A 27,910-nucleotide genomic window follows, 5' to 3' on the forward strand; every position below is an offset into this window, starting at 1 on the left:
GACAGAGTGTAAACACCCCTAAGCAATGTCTCGCTGCAGTGTCATCTCAGGCGTTTCTGGGTGGTTCAGAGACGCTTTAATCAGGCCTGGCTTCATGCTCTTGTTCAGGCACGCCTTTACAAACACAACAAGAGAATAACACGCTATATGTCCAAAGGTTTGCTCACCCAATGTTTCTTCTGAAATCAGTGGTACTAACAGAGAGTTTATCCTCCTTTGCTGCAGTAACAGCCCCTACTCTTCTGAGAAGTTGGAACATGGCTGTGAGGATATGACTGCATTCAGACTCAAGAGCTTTACTGAGGTCAGGTACAGATGTTGGATGATAAGTTCTGGATCACAAATGTCACTCCAAGTCATCCCAAAGATTTTGGATAGAGCTCCAGAGACCACAGTTCCACTGCTCAACAGCCAAACACTGGGGGAGTTTACACCCCTTTAGCAGGTGCTTAATGTTGGACATTACCTTTAGTATGGAGATTATATAAAATGCTCCAGCCCCTGTTCAGCAGTGGCTGCACCTTAATCCCAGGGCCCATCAGCAGGCCCAAAGCTTTATCACTTTTATTACTTTATTATTTCTATGACCTAAGAATAGCTCAACTAGTTTCCATTGAAGTACCTGTAGTTCCTGAATAATAAGCCTTAATATGTAGTTAGCCTGGAATTTTAAAGGGTTAAAGTAGTTGAATTCATACAGTGTAGATCAGATTGTATTTTATTTCATTAATAATGATGTGGAGCAAAAAACATGTCCTTGGTTATTGACTAGTTCATCCTTCTGCTGTATGATTAGGCTCAGTTACAGTTTCAGTGTGTGAGTCAAAGTACATGTTACAAATATAAAGTTTAGAAGCAAATAAGTCAAATAGCATATTCACTGTAAGTATGCACTCAAGTTCCTCATCTGTCAATGTCATGTGAGCGAGTGTGTCCTCACTTGCCTTGTATTTCTATGAAAGTGAAACTGAAACCTAAGCCTGTGCTGGCTCTGTTGTTCTCAGATAACTGCAACATATGTACAAGGAAGATAGTCTTAGCAGGGTTGCTAGGCAGTGCACGACATAATCAGGGTGGGGAAGCAGTATAAATATTACATCAACACTTCCTGGTCGGCACAGCTTACTGAGACACGGATGACTGGAGAGTTGAGCTGGAGTAAGACTTTTAGTAAGTAAATAGTAAGACTTTGTTTTACAGTGCTTTATGAAGACATCTTTATGAAGACATCTTTGTTAGACTGAGGAGAGGGTAAGTTTTTATATTTTACCTTACACACAAAATCTGTTGTTATCATTAGGTGTTTGTGCTTGAATAGGAACACTTCCTAATTTGACGTGCTACAATGTTTTTGTAGTCATTAAAGATATGAGAGTGATTAGTGCTCTCTCATAATCAGACAGCCTGTAAATGACACAGGATAGAGTGCAGATTCACTGCTGTATCATGGATGAGGTAAAAAAACACCTATCTTTGTGGAGTAAATGTTACTCTTTGTAGTTCTCAGTTCTAAAAAGGTTGAGAGAGTACATGAAATGCTAATTAAAAAAATAAAGCAGTGATTAGTAGGTTCTGTTAGACTTGTATTATATTGAAAACAGTACAGATGTTTTACTTAATGAGTATTATTGATTGATTGATCAATTGATCAGTTGATTGATTGGTTGATTGATTGATTGATTGATTGAAAAAATACTGTCTTTTCTAATTTTATGTCTGTAATACATTCCAAAAAAGCTGGGAGGATGACAGTAGGAAGTCTTTAGTGACAGGGCCTTTGTTGTCATATTTTGCACGTCATATGTGCCACACCTTTTTAATGGGAGACAGGTCTAAACTGCAGGGCAGGTCAGTCTAGTAGCTGATTATGCTGTATATTGTAACACATGCAGAATATAGCTTGTCATAGTCTTGTTGTTGTAATAAGCATGGACAACCCTGCACAAACTGTTGTGCAAAAGGCAGCATAGGTTGCTCCAAAATGTGCACATATCTTAGCATTAATGATGCCTTCAGAGATGTTCAAGTTACCCATGGCACTAATACACCCCCTTGACAGACCATGATTATTTTGTTACACTGGTAACAACTGTGATGGTCCTCTTCTTTGGCCTGGAGAACATAATGTCCATTACTGCTACAAATAAATCTGAAGTGGTTGACTGGTCAGTACCCAGTACATGTGTATCCACTGAGCATCAGTCCATTTCAGTTGAGCTTGAGCCCAAAGAAGTCGGCAGCATTTCTGGAATTTGTTTTTATATGACTTCTGCTGTGCATAGTACAGTCTTACCTTACATTTGTGGATGCAGTGACAAATTTCATCTACTGACAATGGCTTATCAAAGTTTTCCAGAGTGCATTTGGTGACGTCCACAAATTCTCTGTGTCACTAGGACTTTTGATGATATTAGGCAATGTAGCTGGGGAAATACATAAATTCCTTGCAAAACCTTGTTGAGGAACACTTTTTTTAAAACTGTTGGATTACTCATTGAAACATTTTTTGGCAAAGTGACAAATGCTCCTTGCACTTAAAAGAGTATCCCTTTCCTGGATGTTCCTTTTATGCCCAAGCACAATGGCATCACATTTTTAAGATGTTTTTTGACAATTTACATAGTTCTTACACCTTAAATTGCCCCATCACAACATTTTTGGATATTTACAATAAATCAATCAACAAATCAATCAATCAATTCATAACATTCAAAACGTAAAACATCTGTACTCTTTTCAAAGGGGTACTGATTAATTTGGATTAATTGACTGCTTTTATCATAATAAAATGTACTTTGTCCCATGTTTAATGTTTAATGATTGCCCATGTCTTTTGTTTTATAGGTCAATGGCCTCTAACAAGGCTGTATCACATGCTGAAAACCTACGCAAATTACAAGAAACATATGATTTGTGTGTACGATGTAGCAGGTGCTGTGAAGGAAAAACTGATATTTCATATAATCTCGTGGCCCTCACCCATCAGTGTCCCAGAAATATTCTATTGGCTAGACAGAAGGGCAATAATAAAGAATGGAGGGCAGTGGCCCAACGGCCACAATTCCCACAGCCTTCAAGGTATGAAGTTTGCTGGCACTTTACTGAGGGGAAGGGCTGTAAAGTACATGGGCAAAGATGTTCTTATGCCAGAAGCACAGAAGAGGCAGCAGTGTGGAACTTCTTGAAGAATGAATGGCTTGATTTCACTCAGCTCATCAACATGTTACCCAATGGCTCTACATTCCCAACCCATCAGGAAAACCTGGCACCATCTTTAGGATGCCTTGGGGCAGTGCAGCAGATCCTTTCTAGCTTCAAGGGAACATTTGTAGAACTCTGCAAGAACTGCTTCCATGAAAGTCCTCAAAAGATCTCCTCAAGAGAGCAAGGGACAGTTTGCACTGGACATAGCTGGAGTCCTATTCTGGTTTTTCGTCAGAATGGGGAACAGAAAAGGGTGATCTATGATGAGATCAGACCCCTGCCCAAACATAATAACCGGCAGTGGTATTACTGTAAGTATGTAATAAAGGGAGAACCATGCTGGCATGGTGCTCATCGCTGCTGGTTTGCCCATAGTTGCATAGAGAAGACTGTGTGGGAGTCAGAGAGCAAAGGAATTCTAGATCGTTCCCATCTTCTCCACGCTTCCCAGAGACAGCAGTCACAGAGTTCTGGGGCAAGCTCACGTACAGTATCGCAAGAGCGAGAGCGGCAGCATTACTGTAAAGTCTGTAAAAGGCCAGTTTCCCATCAAATGAGGAATTTCTGAATCACTGTTTCACAGTGAAACACAGGAAACTGATTTATGAAGACACATCCTCCACATGGCAATACCGTGATCCACCCTGGACAACCAAAGTCTTTAAGCTGTGTGAAAGGTATGAATCAAGCTTAACCCTGTGTGTTTCTAGTGTGTAAGCTCAGTGTCTATGTGTTGCTGTGTGAGATAACTGAAAACTGCATCTTCCAACAGGAGGGCCACTTGTGAGTATGGAGATAACTGCATGGATGCACACAGTATAGAGGAACTCAAGGAATGGCAGGATCGACGCAAAGCTGCACGGAAAAAAACACATGCAGCAGAGAAGGAGGGTCTTCTGTCATACCAAGACTCTTTACTAGAAGAGTACAGGCGTAGCAAGAACAAAGATAAGATTGTAAGTTTCTTTTTTCTCTACCCGTAGTTAAGTTTATGCCTGATATTATTATTTTAACTGGATTTTGCTAGCGGGTTCTACAGAATATGAATTACAGAGTAAACTGAAGTACTAGTACCAGTGCTAAATTGACTCTCATTTAAGTTCATTTTTAAGTTCCTTCACACTTAGAAATGGTGATTTCCAAAACATCTTCATCTCTGTGTTTGTAGATGGTGGCGACTCTCCCAGAGGTATCTGTTAGCTGTGACTCTGATCTTATCATCGCTGTAAGACAGGAACACATACCCCATAGATGGAAATTCACTGTGACATCAAAGGTTTGTTCTTTTCTGTATAAAAACATGCATAGGAATAAATTGGCATTTTCGTCAAGCCTCATTTTATTCAATTTTTTAAGCACATCTACAGTACTACATGAAGATCAAAGACTAACCTTAATTTATTTCATTTTCACTAAAATGGCCACGTTATTCACTTGTCAGAAAAAAAGCAGATTGCTTTTTCGATAAGATCGATAAGAAAATCTATTTTTTTCTCAGTATTTAGTCTGTCCTATCTTTGCCTTTATTGCAGCTTCTATTCTTATTCTTATTGCAGCTTCTAAGACTTACTTTCAGTGATTTAAATAAATCTGCCGGGATATTTATTCAAATGTTTTAGTCATTATATTCAGTTCAGTCCTAGAAGTTGGTAGAAGTTTTTACAAATTTAAACTCATCAGTTCATAAAATCTAGCTCAGATATCTAGTCTGGATGTTGTTTTTTTTTGTCTGTTTCCTTTTCGCAGTAATGCTTTTTGACATCCATAGTGTTGAACTGTCTTCTCACAGTGGAAGGCTGGACAGAAACACCTGTGGATTTTTCAGCTCTGAAGAAAGTGTTCATTATCTCTCAAATATGAAATCTTTAAATGCTATCTTTCTGACGAGGACAGTTTTGGCGGTCTACCAGGTCTTGCATTTTTATTAGGAGTGCCATCTTTCTGTATTTTTAAAAACTTTTGAATTCCACTCTTGGAAATGTTTTCGCAGTGATTTTTACTTTAATTTCATCTTTCCATATGCAAGTGGATTGCCGGAACACAAAACAGACAGACACTCTGTGATGTAAGCAGGTGCTAGGTTGTTTTGAGTTTTAAAGACTAGTAGCAGAACCTTGAAATCTATCCTGAATGATACAGGCAGTCAGTGCAGTTCTTTCAAAACTGGAGTGATGTGATCTCTCTTTTTTGTTTTTGTTAGGATGTGCCACTGCATTTTGTACTAGTTATAAGGGATGTATAGTTTTCTTAGGAAGTCTAGTAAGAAGAGCGTCACAGTAGTCAAGTCTGCTTGTAGCAAATGCATGAACAAGTTTTTCTGCATCGCTCTGAGATAGAAAAGGCCGAACTTTAGCAATATTTCTTAAATGATAAAAAAGCTACTTTAGTGACAGTGTTTACATGATAAAACTGTGACACACAGCTGGTTAGTCTGTCTACAGAGTCTTGATCTTCAGAAGGAATAGAAACGTACAGCTGGGTGTCGTCAGCATAGCTATGAAAATTTATACTATGCTTCCTAATGATATCACCTAGAGGTAGCATGTACAAAGAAAAAAGCAAAGACCCTAAGACTGAATCATGCGTGAATCCACAAGAGACAGCAAATTGTTTTGATGAATGATTCCCAAGTGTTACTTAAATTACTTAAATATGATTTAAACCATTCTAAATCTGTGCCTAAGAGGCCGACCCAGGATTCAAGATGCTGGAGTAAAATCTTGTGGTGAACAGTATCAAAGGCTGCACTAAGATCTAATAAAACCAAAATAGAAGGATTTTGTGCATCAGCGCTGAGCCTGAGGTCATTCGTAACGTGAAACAATGCTGTCTCTGTATTATGGTTTGAACGAAAACCTGACTGAAACTTCTCGTATAAATTGTTTGATATTGGATACATATTTAGTTGTTTGGAAACAACTTTTTCTAAGACTTAGAAAACTTAGAAACCTAGAAACTTGCTACTCTTTTTTAGCAGAGGCCTCACCAGGGCAGTTTTAAAAGCATCTGGAAAAACACCTGTTGACAGAGAACAATTTACAATAGTTAAAACATCATTGTGCACACAATCAAAAACCATCTTAAGGAATGAAGTAGGAACAGGGTCAAGATAAAGATCACATGTGGATGAACTTAGTTTGTTTAAAATAGTTCCTCATAGGTGATAACAGAGAAAGATGTCATTACTGATGTAGAAGTCTTATCAGGAACATTATAGGAGGTTGTTTGAGTCTGCTGAGCTACACCCTCTCGGGTCTATTTTATTTTGGAAATGAATTGCAAACTCTTCACAGACTTCAGTAGATAAATCATCATTAAATGCACTAGCAGACAAGTTAGGGTTAATTAGTTGGTCTATGGTGGAAAAAAGGATTTTGGTATTATTTTTTTTCTATTGGTCACACTGGAGAGATATGATTGTTTGGACATTTTCATAGCATTATTATAGACTGAGATCTGCTCTTTGAGAATATCATAATGTACCTGCAGTTTAATTTTCCTCCATAAGCGCTCTAATTTACGACAATTTATCTTAAGCTGGCATATTTCCACATTCATCCATTTTTAAGACTGCGCGAGCTTTTCTTCCTTTTTATTGGGGCGAGAAAGTCATGGCTTTCCCGTAATCTAGCACTTAGATCGGAGACTAGATCATTACAGGTTGGAGTAATATCTGTATTCGCTGAACTATTATAAACAGTTTTAAACTTCTCAACTGTTTCTGAGTCAATGTAGCATTTTTAAAAAATAACTTTCAGGTACTTTCTTCTGACTTGTGACTTGTGCTTGCACTGTTTTGACTGGAAATTAACTGAAGGGTGGTCTCTGACTTTTGTTTTGTATCATAAAATGGGCAATTTTATGATGAGTTATATTAATAATCAGAGTTATAACTTTGTTAATAATGGTATAATATGTAATGTGTACTTTCAGGTAGCTTTGGATGTGGTTGCTTTAATGAGGCAGGATGTAGGGGCAACATTTGTTCTTGGTGAGGATAGCCGTGAAGAGCGTTCCTACTCCAGTGGCATTTGGTTTCAAACCCAAGCCATATCAAACACTCAAAAAGGTAAGATAGTTTTTCTGTTTGCAGCATCTGTAGTGAAATAACATAAATCACACTGTACTTAGCATGCACTATGCAATCACAATGTTTAACGAGTCAAGTTTGATTTGGTACTTTCTTAATATACAACGTTTACTTTCTTCCAACTCGTACCTTGAAATTCACTGCATTCCTCAATGACTTTTTTCTAGTGTATGAAGTTATAGTGTCCTTCACATCTGACCACAAAGGCTTCTATGAACAGTGGCTCGTGTTTGACTTTGATATGAGGCCAGTTCTGCTGCAAAAACTCAAAGTCATAGTAGGGGAGCAGCTGTCACAGAGAGTTCAAGACACTGAAAGCACTCAACAGACTATTGATTCATTTAGTAGTACACTGGAAACACAGCACGCACAATACACTGAGCAAATCTGGCAAGAAGGAACTGTAGAAATTGTCCCATACTGTGAGAGGACGGAGGCAAAGCAAAAGCTGCTAAATAGGTACCGGCACCCTGTGACACCCCTGAGCACAGAGACCACAGGACCTGGACCAATCACCCACCAGAATTACAAAGAGAAAATGCACAGCTTTCTCTACCAAGAAGAAATGGAACAAGACAATCTGGTTAGGAGGTAAAGTTTCAGTTCAGTTTTGGGTACATGCGATAATTTAAACCATTAACACAGTGTTCTCCAGAATTATTTCAGCCCTTGGTAAAGCATGATCAAATACATTGGAACTGAGTTCAACTGGAATTGAGTTATCTCAGGCACAATTTTGGCACACCTGTATTTAATACTTTATGCACCCTACTTTTGGCAAGTTAACAGCACTAGGTCTACTCTAATTTTCTGGATTTAGTGGGACAACACATTTGATAGGATTTGAGATCATTTCTTAGACTTTTGGAAGAAAAACACTGCAACGTTACAGATCCACCATACTTAATATAATGCATATCTCGATGATTTTGACATTTTCTATGCTATGATTTTGTGTCTCATTTATTTCAATCGAATGTCCAGCCAATGTTTGTGGTTTGCAGCAGTGACTATTTCAGTACATGAATGTTAAAACATATTCAAAAACATATAAATAAAAAAACGCACTTATATACCTCTACAATGATGCTGATTCTAGACTTATGTTAGCACTAAACTAGCAACCATTCACATATTTTTTGTTGTTCTAGATTAAATACAGACATTTTTAGCTTGGACAATACATTCCCTTTTTAACTGAAACCTATAATAGAGCTATTAACATAGAATTTACCTTGTAGCAGTTTAACAGCGACTCCTTCAAACAGTCCTGGCATAGATCTGCAACAGTTTTCCATCTCTAACAACTGACTTTAGCTCCAGCCCTTATCAAAATCTCCTTAATCATCAAATTATTGCCTTCAGAAGTCCTTGATTAGCTAAATGAGGTGTGTTATGTTTGAGTTGAAACCGGCAGGAAGGTAGAGCTCCAGGAGGAGGGTTGGTGACCACAGGCCTAGAATTGGTCCCACTCATTGTTGATTGATTGATTGGTTGATTCCACTGTCCTAGTTATGTTGGTAGTAAATTTGACACCACCAGTTCTGCTTGTGAAGTCCTAACCAAAGGAGGCTGTATGTACATAGATTTGAAATTAAACACAATTCCAGAAGATCCTGATGGGATTCATTCATTGCAGTTCTAGTTTGTATAAATGGAGTGGTTCAATAGAGAAAATGGATATTTTCATCTTATATGCTCTCGAAATGGTTTAAAGCAAAAGTTAACCTATTTTGGAAGCATGAACTGTTATTTGTTCTCTGCACCTTGTGGTAAATTTTGGATAAGTGCATACCCATCTCATATTGTTTGATCTTCCTAATTTTGGTAGTTCACTATAGGCATTTAGCCTGTGTTTCACCTCATATTTTTAACCCAGTGAAACACAAACTCATGGATGAGCACTTAAGAGTTCATAAAGGATCAGATGTGCGAAAAAATGAATAAGAATTATTTGCATATTTTTTTCTTCAATTAAAGGTTAGATTTATATCTCTTTATTTTCAGTGTAACAATAATAGAAAAGAATAGAAAATAGTAGAAAAATAACATTCCAAATCCTTTCTTGCTCATTGTTACAAAGGGTGCTGATTATTCTGGAGGACTCTAAACACAGACTGACACAATTTCTTGCTCCATTAAGCTCTTTCTAATGCATGTAAATATACAGAATAATGAAAACACTGTAATTTCCATTTAAATATAAATGGGTAAAATGTCTTTGACTTATAATTATTGAAAGAAAACTGATAAGGGGGTTATTTTTATATTTGCTACTTATATTTTTACTTATATTTTATTTATATTTTATATTATATAATTTTTTTATATGAATTTTTATATCTGTGTCAAAACAAATGTTTAGGCTGAACCTGCGAGGGAGTATGTCTCTGAAAAGCCAATTGTATGAGCCCTGGTTTGGACTGAAATTTCCCCTTGCAGGGGAGCTTTTTGGTAGCATGTCTGTCTCCCACTCCCTCACTCCTGATACACCGGAGGGCTACATTGTGAAGAGAGATGTTCATTCAGCCCTTGTGGGCCTAACAAAAACTGAAGGTGGCGTTCAACGTGTTTATGAGGCTAAAGTTCTTAAAGATACTGTTGATGAAGCACAAGTGCATGTGCAGCTCTCTAACAGATGCTGTACTGAACTGAAACTTGAGAGGAATCAAACAGTTGAGATGGAGATTCAGTTCCAGTTGGACCGCATATGGTTCTGCGAAATGCACAAGGCTGTTGACATCTTGCCAGATCTTAGGAGGGTCCTACCTGACCTGAGTGACAACAATGTCCAAGTTCTCGTTAATTCAAGTCCTGGAGAGCTGAATGAAAAGCAGCAAGCTGCTATGGATTTTATCCTACAAGCATCTGATCACAGAAGTAACATGGCACCGCTGCTGATATATGGGCCTTTTGGAACTGGGAAAACTTTCACTCTGGCAAAGATTACCCTAGCTCTTGCAGAGAAACCACAAAACAAAATCTTGATCTGTACACATACCAACAGGTAAATATATGTGTTATATAGATATTTTCTGTAGATTTAAGTGTGAATTTCAGAATTTAAAACATGGCCTGATTTAATCAGAGTTTTCATTTCTTGCCTTGTAGCTCTGCTGATCTTTATGTCAAAGATCATTTCCACAATAGTGTAACTCCTGATCATCCAAACAGACCTCTAAGAATAAAGGCACAGGAAATTTCCCTCAAAACTACTGATCTTGTCACGCGACAGTACTGCCATTTATCCAAATGTGGCGAATATTTTGAGTTCCCTGACAGAAAGACTCTGGATGCAACAAGGATCATTATAACAACTACAGCACTGGCACGATTGTTCCATAACATGCAACTTCCATCTGACTACTTCAGTCACATCTTCATTGACGAAGCCTCTCAGATGTTAGAGTGTCAAGCGTTAATGGCTCTTGGCTTGGCAGGAGACAAGACTCAAGTAGTTTTAGCTGGAGATCATATGCAGATGGGACCCAAGTTGTTCTCTGTGGGAGAAGACAAGCGCTCAGACTATACCTTACTAAACCGTCTCTTCCACTACTATCAGACAGAGAACACCATCACTGCTATGAATAGCCGAATTATCTTCAATGAAAACTATCGCTCCACAAAGGAAATTGTGGAATTTGTGTCCACTCATTTCTATGTTGGAAAGAAGGATGTTATCAAAGCCAAAGGAAATGTACCCCCTCATCCAGACCAAAACACTCTACAGTTCTATTACGTCCGAGGAGAATGCCATTTAGATAAAACATCCTTGACTTGGTTCAATCCAGCACAAATCCAATGGCTTGTTGATGCTGTCTTGGAAGTAAGGAGTCAATGGCCAGAGAAGTGGCAACCATGGGATCCAGCATCTGTCTGTGTGCTTTCACAGGGCAGTCAGGTAACACAATTGAATGTTATTTACCACAGAGGCCTATTCACAATGAGTCCAGACATAAAAACACATTTCAAGATGAAAATGAACATGTGTATGTCAATTTGGTTGAGACCAAAACTGATTAACTAAGCCCTGTATACATGTTTTATTTGGAGCCAGCTCAACTTAATGCACTGGATGCATTAAAAGTCAGGTTGACCAACCAGAGCTCTGATGTAACTGTTGCAGCCGAAGTAAATGTGTATCAAAATTGTGGCAGAGCAGCTCATCTGACCAAAGCACAAAAGCTTATATGATAAGCAACAGACTGACCACAAAATTGCAAAGGTTAATTATTTTATTTATTATTTAGTTAATTATAAATTATTTTAAAGGTTATAATTTGGCCGAAAATCTCATTTACACAAATTTACAAGACATGTTTGGTGTCTAATTTTTGGCTAATTTTTATGTTAACACAGCTGCTACAAAGCTAATGTTCCTGACAAAAACACACCAATTGACACCCAAATCCTTTTGTCAATACATCCCAAAACTTCTCTTAACATTATGAAGACTTATATGTGGTTTTGAGCAGGTTGAGAAAAGTTTTGGGAATGTGTCTGCAGAAAAGATATGGGTGACTCTTGACTTCTAGTGTTTGTTAGCAATGTTTGCCTTCTATGTCCAGTGCTAAACTAAATAAGCTAAATTTGGACATCTGGCTGATGCAGCTAGAACAGTCTGCACATAATTGTGAAATAAAACAAATGCAGCAGTCTTTAGGTGAAAGTTGAACTACATTAAAAATCACATCAGTTTTTTCTGTCTGAAACACACATACTTGGTGTAAATAGGCCTTTATTAGGAACCATTATACTGACATATATTCTCATTAGTATGTTCCTGTAAAACACTTCATTTTACCACAGGTGTATGAAATTAGGAAAAGACTGAAACAGGTAAACCTGCATGCTGTCACAGTGGAGAACGCAGAAAATGTGCAAGGTACAGATAAATTTGTTTTTTATATATTACTTTGTTAGAATTAAATGAATATGCTGTTTATAATTATTTGATTTCCTTTCCTTTTTTCACAGGAAAACAATTCAGAGTAATCATAATAACCACTGTGCACACCAAAGACAGCTTGAAGGTGACTGAACATACCTGTCTGGAGTTCTTCAATGACATGCGTGTGCTGAACACAGCCATAACCAGAGCTCAGTCCCAAGTTATTGTAGTTGGAGACGCTGCTGCTCTTTGCTGCTCTCAATTTGGGAAGTGCTGGAGACTTTGGAGGTCTTACATCAAGCACTGCATTTGTAATGGAAGTTTTTATCCTCAAGGTTTCACTTTGGACCATTTGGATCATGAGCTTCTAGAGCTCTCAACCATGATCAAAACTGAGGAAGATGACAGCAGTGATGATGAATCAGTCACCTCAGACGTGCCAGACATGTATGACGATCCCATACTGAAAGAGCTCCTTGATGAACACAGTGATCTGCAGATAAAATTAACAGAGGAAGGCTTGTTTCCTGTATTTCAGACTGACAATCTTGACAACAATCTGGTGAGGCACGTGAAGGAAAGAGAACCTTCCAGACTTCAACCACACATGATATGGAAGGACAACTCTGACATGTACAAATGTGAGTTAGTTTTGGAGAGATATGACTCAGGCTACGCTATGCCACTTGCTGAGCCCACCTTACAGATAGAGATCAAAGGCAGAAAGAACGTGGGGCAATCACTCTCTGGAGATGTGGTAATAGTGGAGATTCTGACCTCTGAGACATTGCCACCAAAGGGAAAAGTGATTGAAGTGCTTGAGCGTGCAGCTTTGTCCAAGGAGTTTGTCTGCACTATTGACAAAAATGATGATCAAGTGATGACACCAATCAACATATGCGTCCCTAAATTATTCACACCATTTTGGAAAGACAAACCAAACCATATTGCCATAAGAAATCCAGAGAACTGGTCTGTAGAGAGGTTCATCAAGATTAACGAGGAAGCCCGCAGAAACTATCTGTTTGTTGTCAAATTCTTAAAGTGGCACAAGCGCTTCCAGTATCCTTTAGGGATTGTTGTAAAAGTACTTCCAAGAGTTTCTTCACTAGAGGATGGACTGAAGGTTCTTGACAAAGAGTACCAACTAAAAAGAACTGTTTCTTCAGCTGTTCAAGAAGAAATGAAGAATTTCAAAAAAGTTCCTTTATTTACAAATGGCCGAGAAGATTTTCGTGAGTTACTGACATTCACCATAGATGGACCAACTTCACAAGACCTTGATGATGCCATTAGTGTGAGAGATTTAGGCCAGTGCTATGAAATAGGGATTCACATTGCTGATGTTGCAAGCTTTGTGGCTAAAGATAGTGAACTAGACAAATATGCAAAGCAGCAAGGAACTGCATTCTACCTTTCAGAAGGAGAACCCACATATATGTTCCCGAAAGACTTGAGCACCAAAGACTTCAGTTTACTCCCTAACTGTGAGCGACGCTGCATTTCACTGATGACTGAAGTTGACAAGCAGACAAACTGGATACGAAGGAGGATGTTTTTCAAATCGGTGATTTGCTCTAAAAAGAAGCTCACCTACTCTGAGGTTGAGGAAATCTTGAGAACCTCAGGTAACAATTATGACTTCAACACACTGGAGGGATGTCTTGCCATAGCATGCCACTTTGCTGAGGTTCATAGGAAACACAGAAAGCAGGATGACTGGTGCTACAAGTCACCTGACGAAGATGCAGTTCTTGGAAGAAGACGGTCTCACAGGCTGGTGGAAGAGCTGATGATCATGTTCAACCACACAGTCGCTGATCGGCTTCTGTCGGACCAAAGCACCAAGAGCCTAGCTCCTCTTAGATGCCAGGACAGTCCAAATTTGACGGAGCTTCGTCAGCTTCTTGACAGAAATGCCTCATTGATTCCAATGTCTATTCATCTGTCATCCCAACATGATCACACAGAACCTGATCACTTTCATCTGATGCATCAAAATGATTATTCTGAACAGAAGGCACCAATCTCTGATTCTGGGTCCTTTCCTCTATTGGTGTCAGTCTTAAGAAATCTTAAGATTGCTGCAAATGACAAAGATATTTACAGAATAGTTGATCTTATTACAACTGATGACATTCATCCGCTCCTTCTTCCACTTATGATTAACTTGAGGAGGCTCCTTTACAAATCAAATGTATTGCGTGCTAACTCAACACACCTCTCACGAATTGGGCACCACGATTTGGAGCTGGACAGCTACACCTGGGCATCCTCCCCAATCCGTCGCTACATAGATGTCATTGTGCAACGACTTCTTCACTCCGTGCTTGACAACTCTAAAATCGAGTACACTACTCTTGACGTTGATCTGTGCTGTGTTGAATTTACTCTGAAAAACAACAATCAGTCTGCATGCCAGAAGAAATCACATGCTTTAAGTCTTGCTTCAAAGCTGTCCAGTCAAAATGCAAGAAAGGTTGCTTATATTGTTGAAGTCATTCCCACTGGAAACAACTTCAAGATAAGCTTTCCACTGAACAGAACCTCCCTTCCAGAGGTGGTTGGCATTATGTACAGAGATCTTCAGTTAGCAGATCAGCCAATGTATGATGTAAATGATTGCATGGTACTGAGTTGGGCAAGAAGAGTGTATTCCTTTTCAAGTCCCAGCATCCATACTGAGCTTAATCAACAAGAAGCCAATTCTGTCATAGCTGTGCCCACTGAGTCCTGGAAACACCTTCTGTCGGCTATCAAAGAGGAAAAATGCGACCTCATTTTCCAGACTATTGAGAAAATGACCTCAACTGTGCACACAAGACAAAGGGTGAGAGAAAACACAAACATTTCTGCAACAGCCTCAAGGATGCAGATGCTCAATCAAGAGGAGCATTACATTAACATATCATTAGAACTAAAGCATGGCAAAACTATCGAGGTACAGTTAGGCACAGATACTGCTCGGGGACTTTTGGTACCAGCAGTTCAGCTGCTTATTGTGAACCCAAAATTTGAGATTTGCTTGGAACATACTAAAAATCCTATTGTGAGTTTTTCAAAATACGCTCTCTGCTCCTCAAGACTATCATATAATACATACATGGATTATCAAAAAATATGGAAACCTCTGTGTGAAATGGAGTCAGCCTGTAGTGCTGTGGCCGAAAACGAGAGCATTATCATTGAAGATGCAGAACTGAAATGGAACAATTCTGAAGATTGTCTTAAGGGATCCTTTCACCTGCCTCTTGAGAAGAAAGCTCAGTGGGCTATTGATGGCAACCTTAGAAATTGTTTCTTATGCATTCGCTTGAGAATCCAGCAGCACGACATAAGTCCACTTCTGGAAGACTTGCTTACAGATTCTCAAGATTTGAATCTCATGGACGTTCCTGGTCTCATTTGGATAGCCCATGGAGTAGTGACCAAAGTCTCAGGGGAGGAAGAGTCAAGAGAGCTCACATATATGGAGATCGATTTCCATATCAATCACATGCCTATGACAAACATTCCAGATCAAGTCTTCCATGAGAGTGCAAGATTCACAATGGAGCTGATACCAAAGCTTCTGCCAGATGTGTGAGTATGGCCACCCAGCAAGGGTAACAGTAAGTGCACAAAATTGTATTTTTATAGTTGTTTCATATATGTATATATATATATATATATATATATATATATATTTTATTTCTTCCTCAGACGCAAAGAGAACGCTGTTGAAAATCTTACAACAGCTAACCAGCTTGTGAAGGCCATTGCTACTGGTAAAAAGACACAAGACAGAAGTAAGACTTGAACGAACTCTTAGAGAACTAGTCGAAAAGAAATGATTTTTTAATGAGTAATTTAATTTGTCACCATATCTTCCCTTAGGAACTAAAATCAATCAATCCAGATTTGAGATTGAGAACCATCATTCTTTTGGATTTCCCAAACTAAACAACAGTCAATCCAAAGCCATAAAGGAAGCACTGAGCAACGAGTTCACTCTTATTCAAGGACCACCAGGTTAGGGGCACAGAAATATCTGAACACACAGGACATAAAACAAAGTATTTTCTATAATCTATGATTTAAATGCAATGTTACATGAGAAAGAATGCTCTACCATGAGATTCTCGCACTGCAGTCAGTCCGCCTCATTCTGTAGATCAGCACACCAGTGCCAACATCTCATTATATAGCACAACCTCAAGTGTATTAATACTATTATATCACCCATTATACCACAGTTTATTATAGATTTTTATTATTATTTTATAATTATTATTTTTATTTACTTTTTTGTAGACAATTATGACACAAAAACTGATTAACAATAAAGCTATTCACACCCCACAAAAAAAAAAACAGATCTAGTGCTGCTGCATATAAATGCCAACTTACTACATGATCACAATGCAATATGTTCCAGATTTCTATATTGGAAATGTCAAGTTTAGTCAAGACAAAACATAAAGAAACTATGAACCGCTCAGCTGTTTGCTTAACAGAACTAGCTGCACATATTACATACACACAACACATTTAGCTTATGCAGAAACATAAAAAAAAAATTAAAAACATTGAACTACCAGAGCCAATTTAAAAGGAGTCTGGCCACTTCCTATTTTTACCATTAAATCAATTACAGGATCTTCAATGACTACGGGAGACTTTTGCTAAATGGTGAAAAACAAAAGTTAAGCATGTTTGTGGGACATCCCTTTATGTTTGTAAAATAGAAGGATGCACTACATTTAAAAAAATCAAAGAAAACATGCCTACATCTTTCCGCTTTCCTTCAGAAAACAGGTTTTAGGCAGTATGACGCTAACATTACTACTACTGAGTGCTGATTAGTCAGCGAGCCGATCAGCTCATTGGTTTAGAAAATCAAGGCACATTAGGCAAACTCCTATAGCTTGAGTTCAAAAGGCTTAAAAATAACAACAGTGCTCAAATATTTTATAGTGTTCGTGACTCTTTTTGATTAAATTGCAATTTCCTATGTAAAAAATAATTAAGCATTTACAAACTGCCATTTTGTACAATATGCTTGTAAAAATTAGAGAAAGTGTAATACAGTTTGGTTTTCTTCACTTCATATAGATAGTTTAATCATGTTTTAACTAAATGTGGCAGGTTTAGCTGCAAGGAGAAAAAAGTACAGTGTTAGATAGTAAGCAGTCACAAAGTTGAATGAAATGTTCCGGTGATATTTGTTCATTAAAGAAAATTCTCTGTTTATAAAAGGGACTGGAAAAACAGTGGTTGGCGTCCACATTGTATATTGGTTCTTCCAAGAAAACCAAAAACATCTTCAAAGAGTTAAGAATGAAGACCTAAAGAAGACGTGCATTTTGTACTGTGGTCCATCAAACAAATCTGTTGATGTGGTAGCAGGTAATCTTTTGAAACATTATTCACTTTGCTGTTCTTTATTTTATTCTTTTACAAGCCCTAGATTATTATACAGTAAGCAAGCTATTTAGCCATGCTATATTAGTATTTTCCCCTATACCTTTCCTTATGTGTTTTATGAAATGGTTCTAACAGGAAATGTGTGTTGTAGGTCAACTCCTGAATCTTCAAGGAAAATTGAAACCACTGAGGGTCTACAGTGATCAGATGGAGATTCTGGAGTTTCCATACCCAGGCAGCACCCTGAAGCTTTCACGTCATTCTAAAAGAGTTGAGAAACCCAACAAAGAATTCAGGTATTATGTTACTTTTCAAAGACATGCAGTTTTCAGCCTGATTATACTTAATGTGATATGTTATGTTTGGCGTTATATATAAACTCATATAGCTTACATTGCATTGCATTGCTATCAACTAATAGAAGTGCTTTTTTTTAGGTCCATTACATTACATCATAGGATTCGTGGGGCTCATAACCCATACTCAGCTCAAATACAGGCATTTGATTTGAAATTCCAAAGAGAGCAGTACCTCACTGATGAAGAAATGAGAAGGTAACGGATAAAACTAACAAAAAATGCATAACAAACTGCATAGCACTTTTTTCATGTTATATATTAGCAGCTCCTGAATTGCTAAAACTGGTATACCCAACTGAATGTTTGTATTGACACTAAAAAACTTTTTTCAGCTACAAGGATTGCCTGAAGAAGGCTCGTAAACATGAGCTGCTGCAGCATGATGTCATCCTCTGCACTTGCACAGCTGCCTCACATCCAATCTTGGCTGATGTTCTCAACTTTCAGCAGATCATCATTGATGAGTGTGCCATGGCAACAGAGCCGGAAGCCTTCATTCCCTTGGTCACACACAAACCCAAACAGGTAGCCTTTATTTTCTTGATTTGCCAACATATGTAAATTTAATTTAGAATTCTGTAATGTTATATACCAAGCACAAGCTATCATGTCCAATTGTATGCTAAGGTTTGAATAACTTTAGTCAAACTCCAGTCGAATTATATGTCTGCCAATTTTAGTGCACAATTTCTGTTTATTTGTGAGGTTTATCATTTTGGGAAAAAAAAAAACGAGGATGTGTTCATTTATTTTCACTTCAAAATCAGAACCTGTAATGCCGCCCAAATGTTTGCAAGTAAAGTGAAACTGGTACTTGTGTTTTAGCTTGAGAATCAAAATCAACACATGAGTTAAAAGAACAAATTCAGCATATTACTGTACATGAAAGTCACAGTGCTGTAGCCTGTATTAGAATTAAGTAAATGTAGAACATCACATTTCCTTCATCAGATTAAACACTAAATGCACTGAACTGTGGTTACTTATATTTACAGATTGTTCTACTAGGTGATCATAAGCAGTTGCAACCTGTGGTCAATTGTGAGTTGCTGCAGAGATTGGGAATGAGGCGATCTCTGTTTGAACGTTACATGAGGAAAGCACTAATGCTTGATACTCAGTACAGAATGGTAAGAGAAATTTATTCTGTAATACAATGGTTCCTAAACTATTGTCAGCCCCGATTGAGAAAATATCCTGTGCTCTCACTAATTATGATTAATTTGTCTTTTACCAGATGTCCTTAGTGAATAGTTTTGCATGCCTCAGGGGGAAAGTGTGGGTGTGTGCAGGCCTGCCTCCTCTCAGGCTGCTATCTTGTGATTAGAAAAAGATCAGCAGCTGTGTGACTTAAAGGGGAATCCCATACATTTTTCAAAATGTCTGCATATTTATACTGTTAAGGTGTAAATAAAGTCATCCTGAGTGAATTGATAAATACTATTCTAGAGAATATTATATTGTCAGAATTTTTCACTGTGATGGTGATGGGAACCAGTTAAATGGCTCTGAAAGCTACTCTACATAAAGATATTATTTGAAATGGTTATGAATACACTGCCTAATGCCTGGGACTATAATTTTAGCTATGAGGTAACGGTTTTGGCCTAAAATGTATTTTTTTCTATCTATTCATGGCAAAGAGGTAAAAGCAGGGTGTTTTAAGACACCACAGTGCCTAAAGAAAATAGATTTTTAAAATTTACTACTATTTGACCATTATCAACATTACATATAAAAGCACAGAAGACACATGTAGGTTCTCTGGTCATTTTGTATGTTAAGTAGTGGTTATGTTTGTGTTGTAAACATTACAACATCACATTTTCTTCCTATCACCACCACTGCAAAGAAATCCAAGTTAGTAACTTTCTCTACAATGCACCATTTTAAATGAAAGCACTGAACATTACTTTGTTTACACCTCAAAGACTGAATTACTACATACTAACGCTTATTATTCAGTAACTACAGGGACTTCATAAAAAACTGGCTGAGCTATTTTTAGGTCATCAAAGTGTGTAATAAAACGTTGGCCTCAGTGGTCCTTGGCCATTTAAGGAGTTACATAGGAACAGTGACTGAAGTAGCAACTACATTTTCATGTATGGGACAGACATCAGTACACAGGCTTGGAGATTGTGGTGAAAATCGTAGTTTCCAATTGCATTCTTGTGCACTAGTGTGATTTGTAAGGAAAAACAGAAGTGACTGAGGATGTCAGGGCTGGCACAATGTGCCATCCTTCACCTTGTTCTCCACCAGTAGGAGTACATTGGTACACCAAGAGAATGGTATGGGCCTGTTATCCTGAGGGGTCCAGTGACTTTGTTATGTGACTTGTTCCCTTACAGGAAAAGATCACTGCAAAACAATGCAAAGTCATACTGACTGATCACCTCTATCCTGTGATTTCTATCCTCATCAGAGTGTATTGGATGACAATGTCCACCCACAGTGCAGGAGAGGTCACTGAACAGTTTGATAAGTATAAAAATGATGTAAATGGCCTTCACTGGCACCAGATCTTAACTCAAATGAACATCTATGACAGCTATTAGACAGCACTCTCCACCACTTTCAGCAAAACACTAACTGAGGGAATATTTTTTGGAAGAATTGTGTACTGTCTCTCCAGTGGAGCTCCAGACCCAGAGAAAAAATTTACTGCTCTAAACTTATTCTTCAATGGCTAAGTAGGCTTAATGGTGATTTTCCTGAAATTCTTCAGGAGAAATGGCATTCAACAAAATAATAAAATGAGATACTTCTGGCCCAGATAAAAAGAGGAAAATAGTTCATCACAGCAGCAAAATCAAAAAGGTTCTCAGTTTACAGATTCCTGTGTTTAGCTGAGTTGCAGATAACTTGAGCATTATCATCTCAGCACAATGCATTTACTTTATTTTGATCTCTACTAAAACTCAAGAGGAGACATGTGAGATTACACAATGCACACTGAGGCTCATCATTGCCCAACATGTTACTAAGACACTCTGTGTTGTTTCTTCCTTTAATTTGTCGCCCATCTGTAGGTTTCATACTTAGAATTGCAGGAGTCAAGCGGATGATTCAAAGGCATTTTAAAGCATAACTATGGTGTATGTCTATTTCAGCAAGAAGACATTTGTGCATTTCCTTCTCAAGAGTTTTATGAAGGAAAACTGAAGACTGGAATACGTTACAGACAAAGTGTTTTCATGAACCGGTTTAATTATGCAACATCCATCATCTTTGGTCATGTAGAAGGCAAGGAGCTGAGTCTAGTGGTTGCAACTGACCGAGGGAATGAAAACTCAAAGGCAAACATTGAAGAGGCAGAGGAGGCGGTATGAAAAAACTAGCTTTCCACCGTGCATGTTCTAATATTTTTGTGTTCATTTTCAGATTTTTGTGAAAAGTTCAGTTTAGTTTCATACGTGTATTTTGGTTTTTACCTGTATTTCTCACAGCAAGCATTTCAATTGTGTGTTGTAAGTAAAAAGTTAAGGCCTACTCAAAAAAATACTGTGCTGTATCACTAACCATATGAATTGTTTCTTCAGGTCCGAACTGCCAGGGATCTAATTAATGCTGGAATAAGCGCAAATGAAATTGCTATCTTGACACCATACAATGCTCAGGTGGCAAAAATCAAGGACATCTGGGAAAAATACAACACCAAATGCATCACAGTGAACACGATCATGAAGAGTCAAGGTAATAAATGTGTAACAACTTTGTTCCTTTGTAGTAATTTCTATCCATTGGATTATTTGAAACTGATTAGGCATTGCCACAAAAGCATAAACTCAATAATGTAGCAAAACTCAATTGCAAAGCTTCAGGAGTTGAATTTGGCCAGGGAGGGCTCTCTCAGAACTGGCCCATTTAACCCCAGGCTCTGTATTCTTAGGGTACATTCAGACTTGGCAGGTTTGGTTCGATTAAAATAAACCTTGGTGTGATTACTCTGTTAGTGTGATCCATTAGAGTAAGTGAGAATGCTGCCATCCGAATTCTGGTGTATACTATGTAAACAGACTGAGACCTCTGGAGAAACTCTGGTGCAGTTGTTATAAATGCATTACAGCCCAAATACAGAATGAACTGCTGTATCTCTCTCTCCACATAACTTCTTTGATACACGGAAAAGACAAGTTTCTGATGCTGTTTTAACACTTGCATGTGTTTTATCATCTCTTCATAAGCTCTGAATCACCAGTTCACCAAAGTTCTGACTTTACAACAAGGCTGAGACACTTTTGAAGCCATTATAAAATATTCGATATACACATTTGACTGCACACTTTAATTATATTATGTATTAAGGTGCCAGAGTTTTTCCATTTTGTAAAAATGGTAAGCCACTAAAGGCTGTTACAGAGATTTCACCCTGCTTTGCATTGTACCATGGTAATGCAGGGAGTCTTGAGGCTTATTGCTCTAATATCATAAGACAGATATATAAGCCCAGACATAACAGAGAACAGTATGTTTCAGAAAGTTCCATGGACGTTATCATAGTTGTACATCATAAAATCAGTTGTGACCTTTCACTCATATGAATTTTGTTTACATCTACTGAAATTATGAAATTCTTTAATTAAATATGTTAAGTGTTAAATATGTTAGTGTGAACACTAAGCAAACCAGAACTAAAATACAATAATATATAATGTTCTGTATGGTCTGGACTGTGGGACCCAAACAACAGATAGAAATGCACCCTTAGGCAACTTTAAAATAAAGATGATCACAATATTGGGGTCAGTTACTTAGTTTAATGGTAAAAATAAATATTAAACTAATAATTACGCTGTCATGATAAACTATGCAGTATTGCCCTTCCCTGTGCAAGAAGAAGACAGTGCTGAAAAAGTATTTTTTAACTACAGGAAGTGAATGGCGGTATGTCATCTTGTCGACTGTACGCTCTTGCCCTGCGTCAGACATTGAAACAGAACCCACCAAAGCCTGGCTCATAAAGAGACTGGGATTTGTCATGGACCCCCACCAAGTCAATGTGGGCATCACCAGAGCCCAAGAGGGACTGTGCATTATTGGTATGTATTATAAACACAGACATAAAAAACTGAAGCCGGGATACAAATGTCTTAGTAAAACAAGGACACAGTGTCAGTGATGTAAAGCACCAAAAGCGTTTTATGTGCTGATACATAAACACGTAATCAAAATAATCAAGTTAGTTAGCTAGACAGCTACCTACTGTTACTGATGTAAAAAAGGATCAAACAAAACTAAACCATGACAAACTTGAAGTTAGTAATACTGTGTTATTCCTCCTAATGACACACTTTCAGCTCTGTATCCTCAATATTCACCACTATCACAGTAATATTTTATCTGATGAGTTTTGTTCAGCACTAACACACAAGGTTAATACTAGAGGATGGTGGAGATTGTGTCATGCAGTGTCAAGGATGTTTAAAACATTGTTTGAAATAACCCTCATAAGTCAAAGCACCATTTTCAATGAAGACAGCTGTAACAATAGTATAATAGTTATATTAAACAACACTGTCTATCACTGCATAAAATGACATAAACACACAGTTAAAACAGAAGTTAAGACACCTCTAAGGGTTGCCTTAATGTTAGAACAGAATTTAGGAAATTGTCTCTAGGTAGAATACTTATGTAATTCTGTTCATTTTTATACATTTAGGATAATAATATGAATTTAAGAACTGTTGTTCTTTAATAGCTTCAGTCCTAAATTCAGTCCTAACTGAAGCTGACAAGGTGAATAAACAGAAAAGATTAAATGTCAGACTTAAGAATTTTCTGTAACTGTACTGCCCCAGGCTACGATCTCTATGATTGAGAAGAGAGCCACGTTAATTTTTTTTTAAATCTGACAAAAATGGCAATAATAGGTTGTAGCATTTGGATCCAAAGTCTTTTTTGGGTTGTTTTGGCTACTGTGCATGCACTGAGGCTTACAGCTTTATCAGCAAACTGATTGTTTTTTTAAGGTGATTTTTTTTAAAGACGATGACTTTCCCCATATACAGATGGCATGCTGACCGTTACAAGCTTTCCCATTCATTTTCCAACCAGTGAACTGTCTCCTCCTTTATAATGTCTCTAGTTATTCTCCAGGTCACTGAGGTGCTTCACATCTAACAGATATTAATCTAAGCACTGTTACTTATTTTAATGTAATACTAGTCCCTCAAAATTTAAATCTGAGCAGCAAGTTTCTGGTTTTCATTCAAATATTTAATGAGCTATTTAATTGCCTAAGAACAATTAGGCTCACTCATAAATCAATCTGGCTGGCTCCCTACATAAATATGGAGTGTTTTTTTCCAAACAAGTCTAAATAAAAAAACAAATACATTTTATTGGCCACCAGTCCTGACTGTTGTCCAACCTTTGGAGAAGGTACACAAATGTACACTGCTCAAAAAAATAAAGGGAACACTCAAATAACACATCTTAGATCTGAATGAATTAAATATTCTGATTGAATACTTTGTTCTGTACAAAGTTGAATGTGCTGACAACAAAATCACACAAAAATCATCAATGGAAATCAAATTTATTAACCAATGGAGGCCTGGATTTGGAGTCACACACAAAATTAAAGTGGAAAAACACACTACCGGCTGATCCAACTTTGATGTAATGTCCTTAAAACAAGTCAAAATGAGGCTCAGTATTGTGTGTGGCCTCCACGTGCCTGTATGACCTCCCTACAACGCCTGGGCGTGCTCCTGATGAGGTGGCGGATGGTCTCCTGAGGGATCTCCTCCCAGACCTGGACTAAAGCATCCACCAACTCCTGGACAGTCTGTGGTGCAACGTGGTGTTGGTGGATGGAGCGAGACATGATGTCCCAGATGTGCTCAATCGAATTCATGTCTGGGGAACGGGCGGGCCAGTCCATAGCTTCAATGCCTTCATCTTGCAGGAACTGCTGACACACTCCAGCCACATAGTCCTGCATTAGGAGGAACCCAGGGCCAACCGCACCAGCATATGGTCTCACAAGGGGTCTGAGGATCTCATCTCGGTACCTAATGGCAGTCAGGCTACCTCTGGTGAGCACATGGAGGGCTGTGCGGCCCTCCAAAGAAATTCCACCCTACACCATTACTGACCCACTGCCAAACCGGTCATGCTGAAGGATGTTGCAGGCAGCAGATCGCTCTCCACGGCATCTCCAGACTCTGTCACGTCTGTCACATGTGCTTAGTGTGAACCTGCTTTCATCTGTGAAGAGCTCAGGGCGGCAGTGGCGAATTTGCCAATCCTGGTGTTCTCTGGCAAATGCCAAGCCTCCTGCACGGTGTTGGGCTGTGAGCACAACCCCCATCTGTGGACGTCGGGTCCTCATACCATCCTCATGGAGTCGGTTTCTAACCGTTTGTGCAGACACATGCACATTTGTGGCCTGCTGGAGGTCATTTTGCAGGGCTCTGGCAGTGCTCCTCCTGTTTCACCTTACACAAAGGCAGAGGTAGTGGTCCTGCTGCTGGGTTGTTGCCCTCCTACGGCCTCCTCCACGTCTCCTGGTGTACTGGCCTGTCTCCGGGTAGCACCTCCAGCCTCTGGACACTACGCTGACAGACACAGCAAACCTTCTTGCCACAGCTTGCATTGACGTGCCATCCTGGATGAGCCGCACTACCTGAGCCTCTTGTGTGGGTTGTAGAGTCCGTCTCATGCTACCACGAGTGTGAAAGCACCACCAACATTCAAAAGTGACCAAAACATCAGCCAGAAAGCAGAAAGGTACTGAGAAGTGGTCTGTGGTCCCCACCTGCAGAACCACTCCTTTATTGAGTGTGTCTTTCTAATTGCCAATAATTTCCACCTGTTTTCTATTCCATTTGCACAACAGCATGTGAAATTGATTGTCAACCAGTGTTGCTTCCTAAGTGGACAGTTTGATTTCACAGAAGTTTGATTTACTTGGAGTTATATTGTGTTGTTTAAGTGTTCCCTTTATTTTTTTGAGCAGTGTATATCTAGAATGCAAACGAACATTCAGTACCTGTGCTTTGAGAGGTAAAGGATGTGTGTGAGGATAATTTAACTAAGAAATAAGTGAAAGTTTTTACAGCTGTCTCAAGGGAAAGCACGTATATCACACATTTGAACACAATATTGATCTAGTCTACTGATAAAATGGGGGCGATATTAACAAATATATGTTCATAGGTAATAGGGACTTGCTTCGGTGCAACTACCTGTGGAGAAAACTTCTGAACCATTATGAAGAAAAAAGCTGTGTGGTGGATCCAGCACGGAACATCCAGATCGCACGTGCATGAGCTACAGTTGGACTGGGTGAATTACAGACTCTTGAGTGTCACTGAGCTGCTTACAAGCTTCAGTGAGCTGGCTTATGTGAGCAATGTTGTGGCTCGAGGAACTACTGAACTTTGCTCAGGCAGTTTTGTTTGCTCATGGAAAGCAATTGTTGTACTCATGAAAGAAAAACGAACATGTAAACAACCCTGAAGCTTTCTTGCTGTTACTGCTGCTGTTTTAGTCAGTAAAAGTGATAATCACACATTTTGTATATCGTCATATTGTAAATATTGTAACAAAATTATTGAAATTCTTGATAAACAGATTTATTCTTTGTTACATTTAATTTCTATGGCACTGAAAATACTAATTACTGCTTACAAACATGGTCATGAAAATATCACATTGTAAAATAAAATAAGATGCAGAACATTTGTGCTATGAGTAAATAATGGTATCAAAAGCTGAGGTGTTTAAGGGGACCATATCAGTGAAAGTTTAAAGTACTATAAAAACATTGCTTATGTTTTAAAACATTCACTTTACAGTCCAAGCTGCAAATGTCTGTTTTGAGTTAACTCTATTTGAGTTAAACTCTTTGTACAACTCATTATAAATTTAAATATTTCATCACCACTTTAAAATAAATAACTTTTAAGCACTAAATGACTAAATACTAGATACTATTATCTCCTTTTTTATTGTGGGACCTCAGAATACACCAGTTTGGTAGAATGGACCATATATCAGAACTGCTGGATAATAGCTGTATTAATAATAAAGAAAACTCCTATCAGCTTGCCATGGATGCAGTTTGCGAGATTTAATTAAACAGCACCATCTATTGGGCCACAAATGTTAAGGGGCAAAATGAATTACAGTATTCTACTCAATATATGCCAGACTATCAAATGATCCTACCTATATTACATATATCTCTTAAGGTTTTCAGTTGCACCTTTTTTTCAACAGTGGAGTAAAGAGTTTTTTTTTTGTCTACAACTTTCACTGGCACTTTTCACTCTGGCTCTCTTAAGTCCCAAACAAATAACAGATATAATCTAAAATGTAAATGAAACCAAAGCTTAGGGTGTCCTAAGTGGTAAAAGTGGTAAATTTTGTAGATATTTCACTGGTGTGATGACATATTGAGTGGATGTTGTGCATTTTGTTACAACCAGCCTCCTAACGGTAGATGTAAAAGTTACCTTTTTTATTTATTTGGTGTTATTTTTTAGAAACTCACTAATATATTTTTTTCACATTGCAAATGCTATGAAATTTGCTGGAAAATTAATAATATCATTTCTTTTCAAACTGTACAGCCTCACAAAAAATGTACAAACCTGTCAACAGGTGGGTTACCATCAATTAATAGTTTCAGTTACACTGTTAGAAATAAAGGTACCATACTATGCAGGTACATGATTCGTTCATTAATGTACAAACAATTTAAGTGTACCCTCAAAGGTGCAGCAGCATTTTTAAGGTCTAATTGTGTACCTTAAATAGGTTTTTCCTAGGGGAAAAGCAGACATTTGTATCTTTTCATAAACTAATGTTTTAAAACAGAGCAATAAAATAAAAAGCTTGGAGACAAGACAAGGTGTGTGGAGTTTGTACAACTTAGAAAATATACTTTCAGTGGATTATGGTACAGTTATATTGCCTGATTAAGGTACTGAGATGTACCCC

The 27,910-nt window shown here is 38.1% G+C and overlaps 1 protein-coding gene across 1 annotated transcript; it reads left to right on the plus strand.

The window, feature by feature from the left end:
* Nucleotides 1-1,057: 1,057 nt before the first annotated feature.
* Nucleotides 1,058-27,634, plus strand: helz2a (helicase with zinc finger 2a). Its single transcript, XM_017705219.2, is given in 22 exon segments — nt 1,058-1,251; nt 2,845-3,736; nt 3,739-3,881; nt 3,977-4,160; nt 4,373-4,480; nt 7,138-7,273; nt 7,462-7,885; nt 9,660-10,301; nt 10,406-11,195; nt 12,104-12,179; nt 12,272-15,767; nt 15,888-15,973; nt 16,062-16,196; nt 17,424-17,573; nt 17,743-17,887; nt 18,029-18,145; nt 18,283-18,475; nt 18,946-19,080; nt 21,067-21,279; nt 21,496-21,649; nt 22,828-22,995; nt 26,123-27,634. Coding segments are annotated over 21 exon segments (8,496 nt in total). The 5' UTR covers nt 1,058-1,251; nt 2,845-2,848; the 3' UTR covers nt 26,236-27,634.
* The last annotated feature ends 276 nt before the right edge of the window (nt 27,635-27,910 follow it).

The sequence above is a fragment of the Pygocentrus nattereri genome, chromosome 26 (genome assembly GCF_015220715.1).
Source record: "Pygocentrus nattereri isolate fPygNat1 chromosome 26, fPygNat1.pri, whole genome shotgun sequence".
Classification (NCBI taxonomy): domain Eukaryota; kingdom Metazoa; phylum Chordata; class Actinopteri; order Characiformes; family Serrasalmidae; genus Pygocentrus; species Pygocentrus nattereri.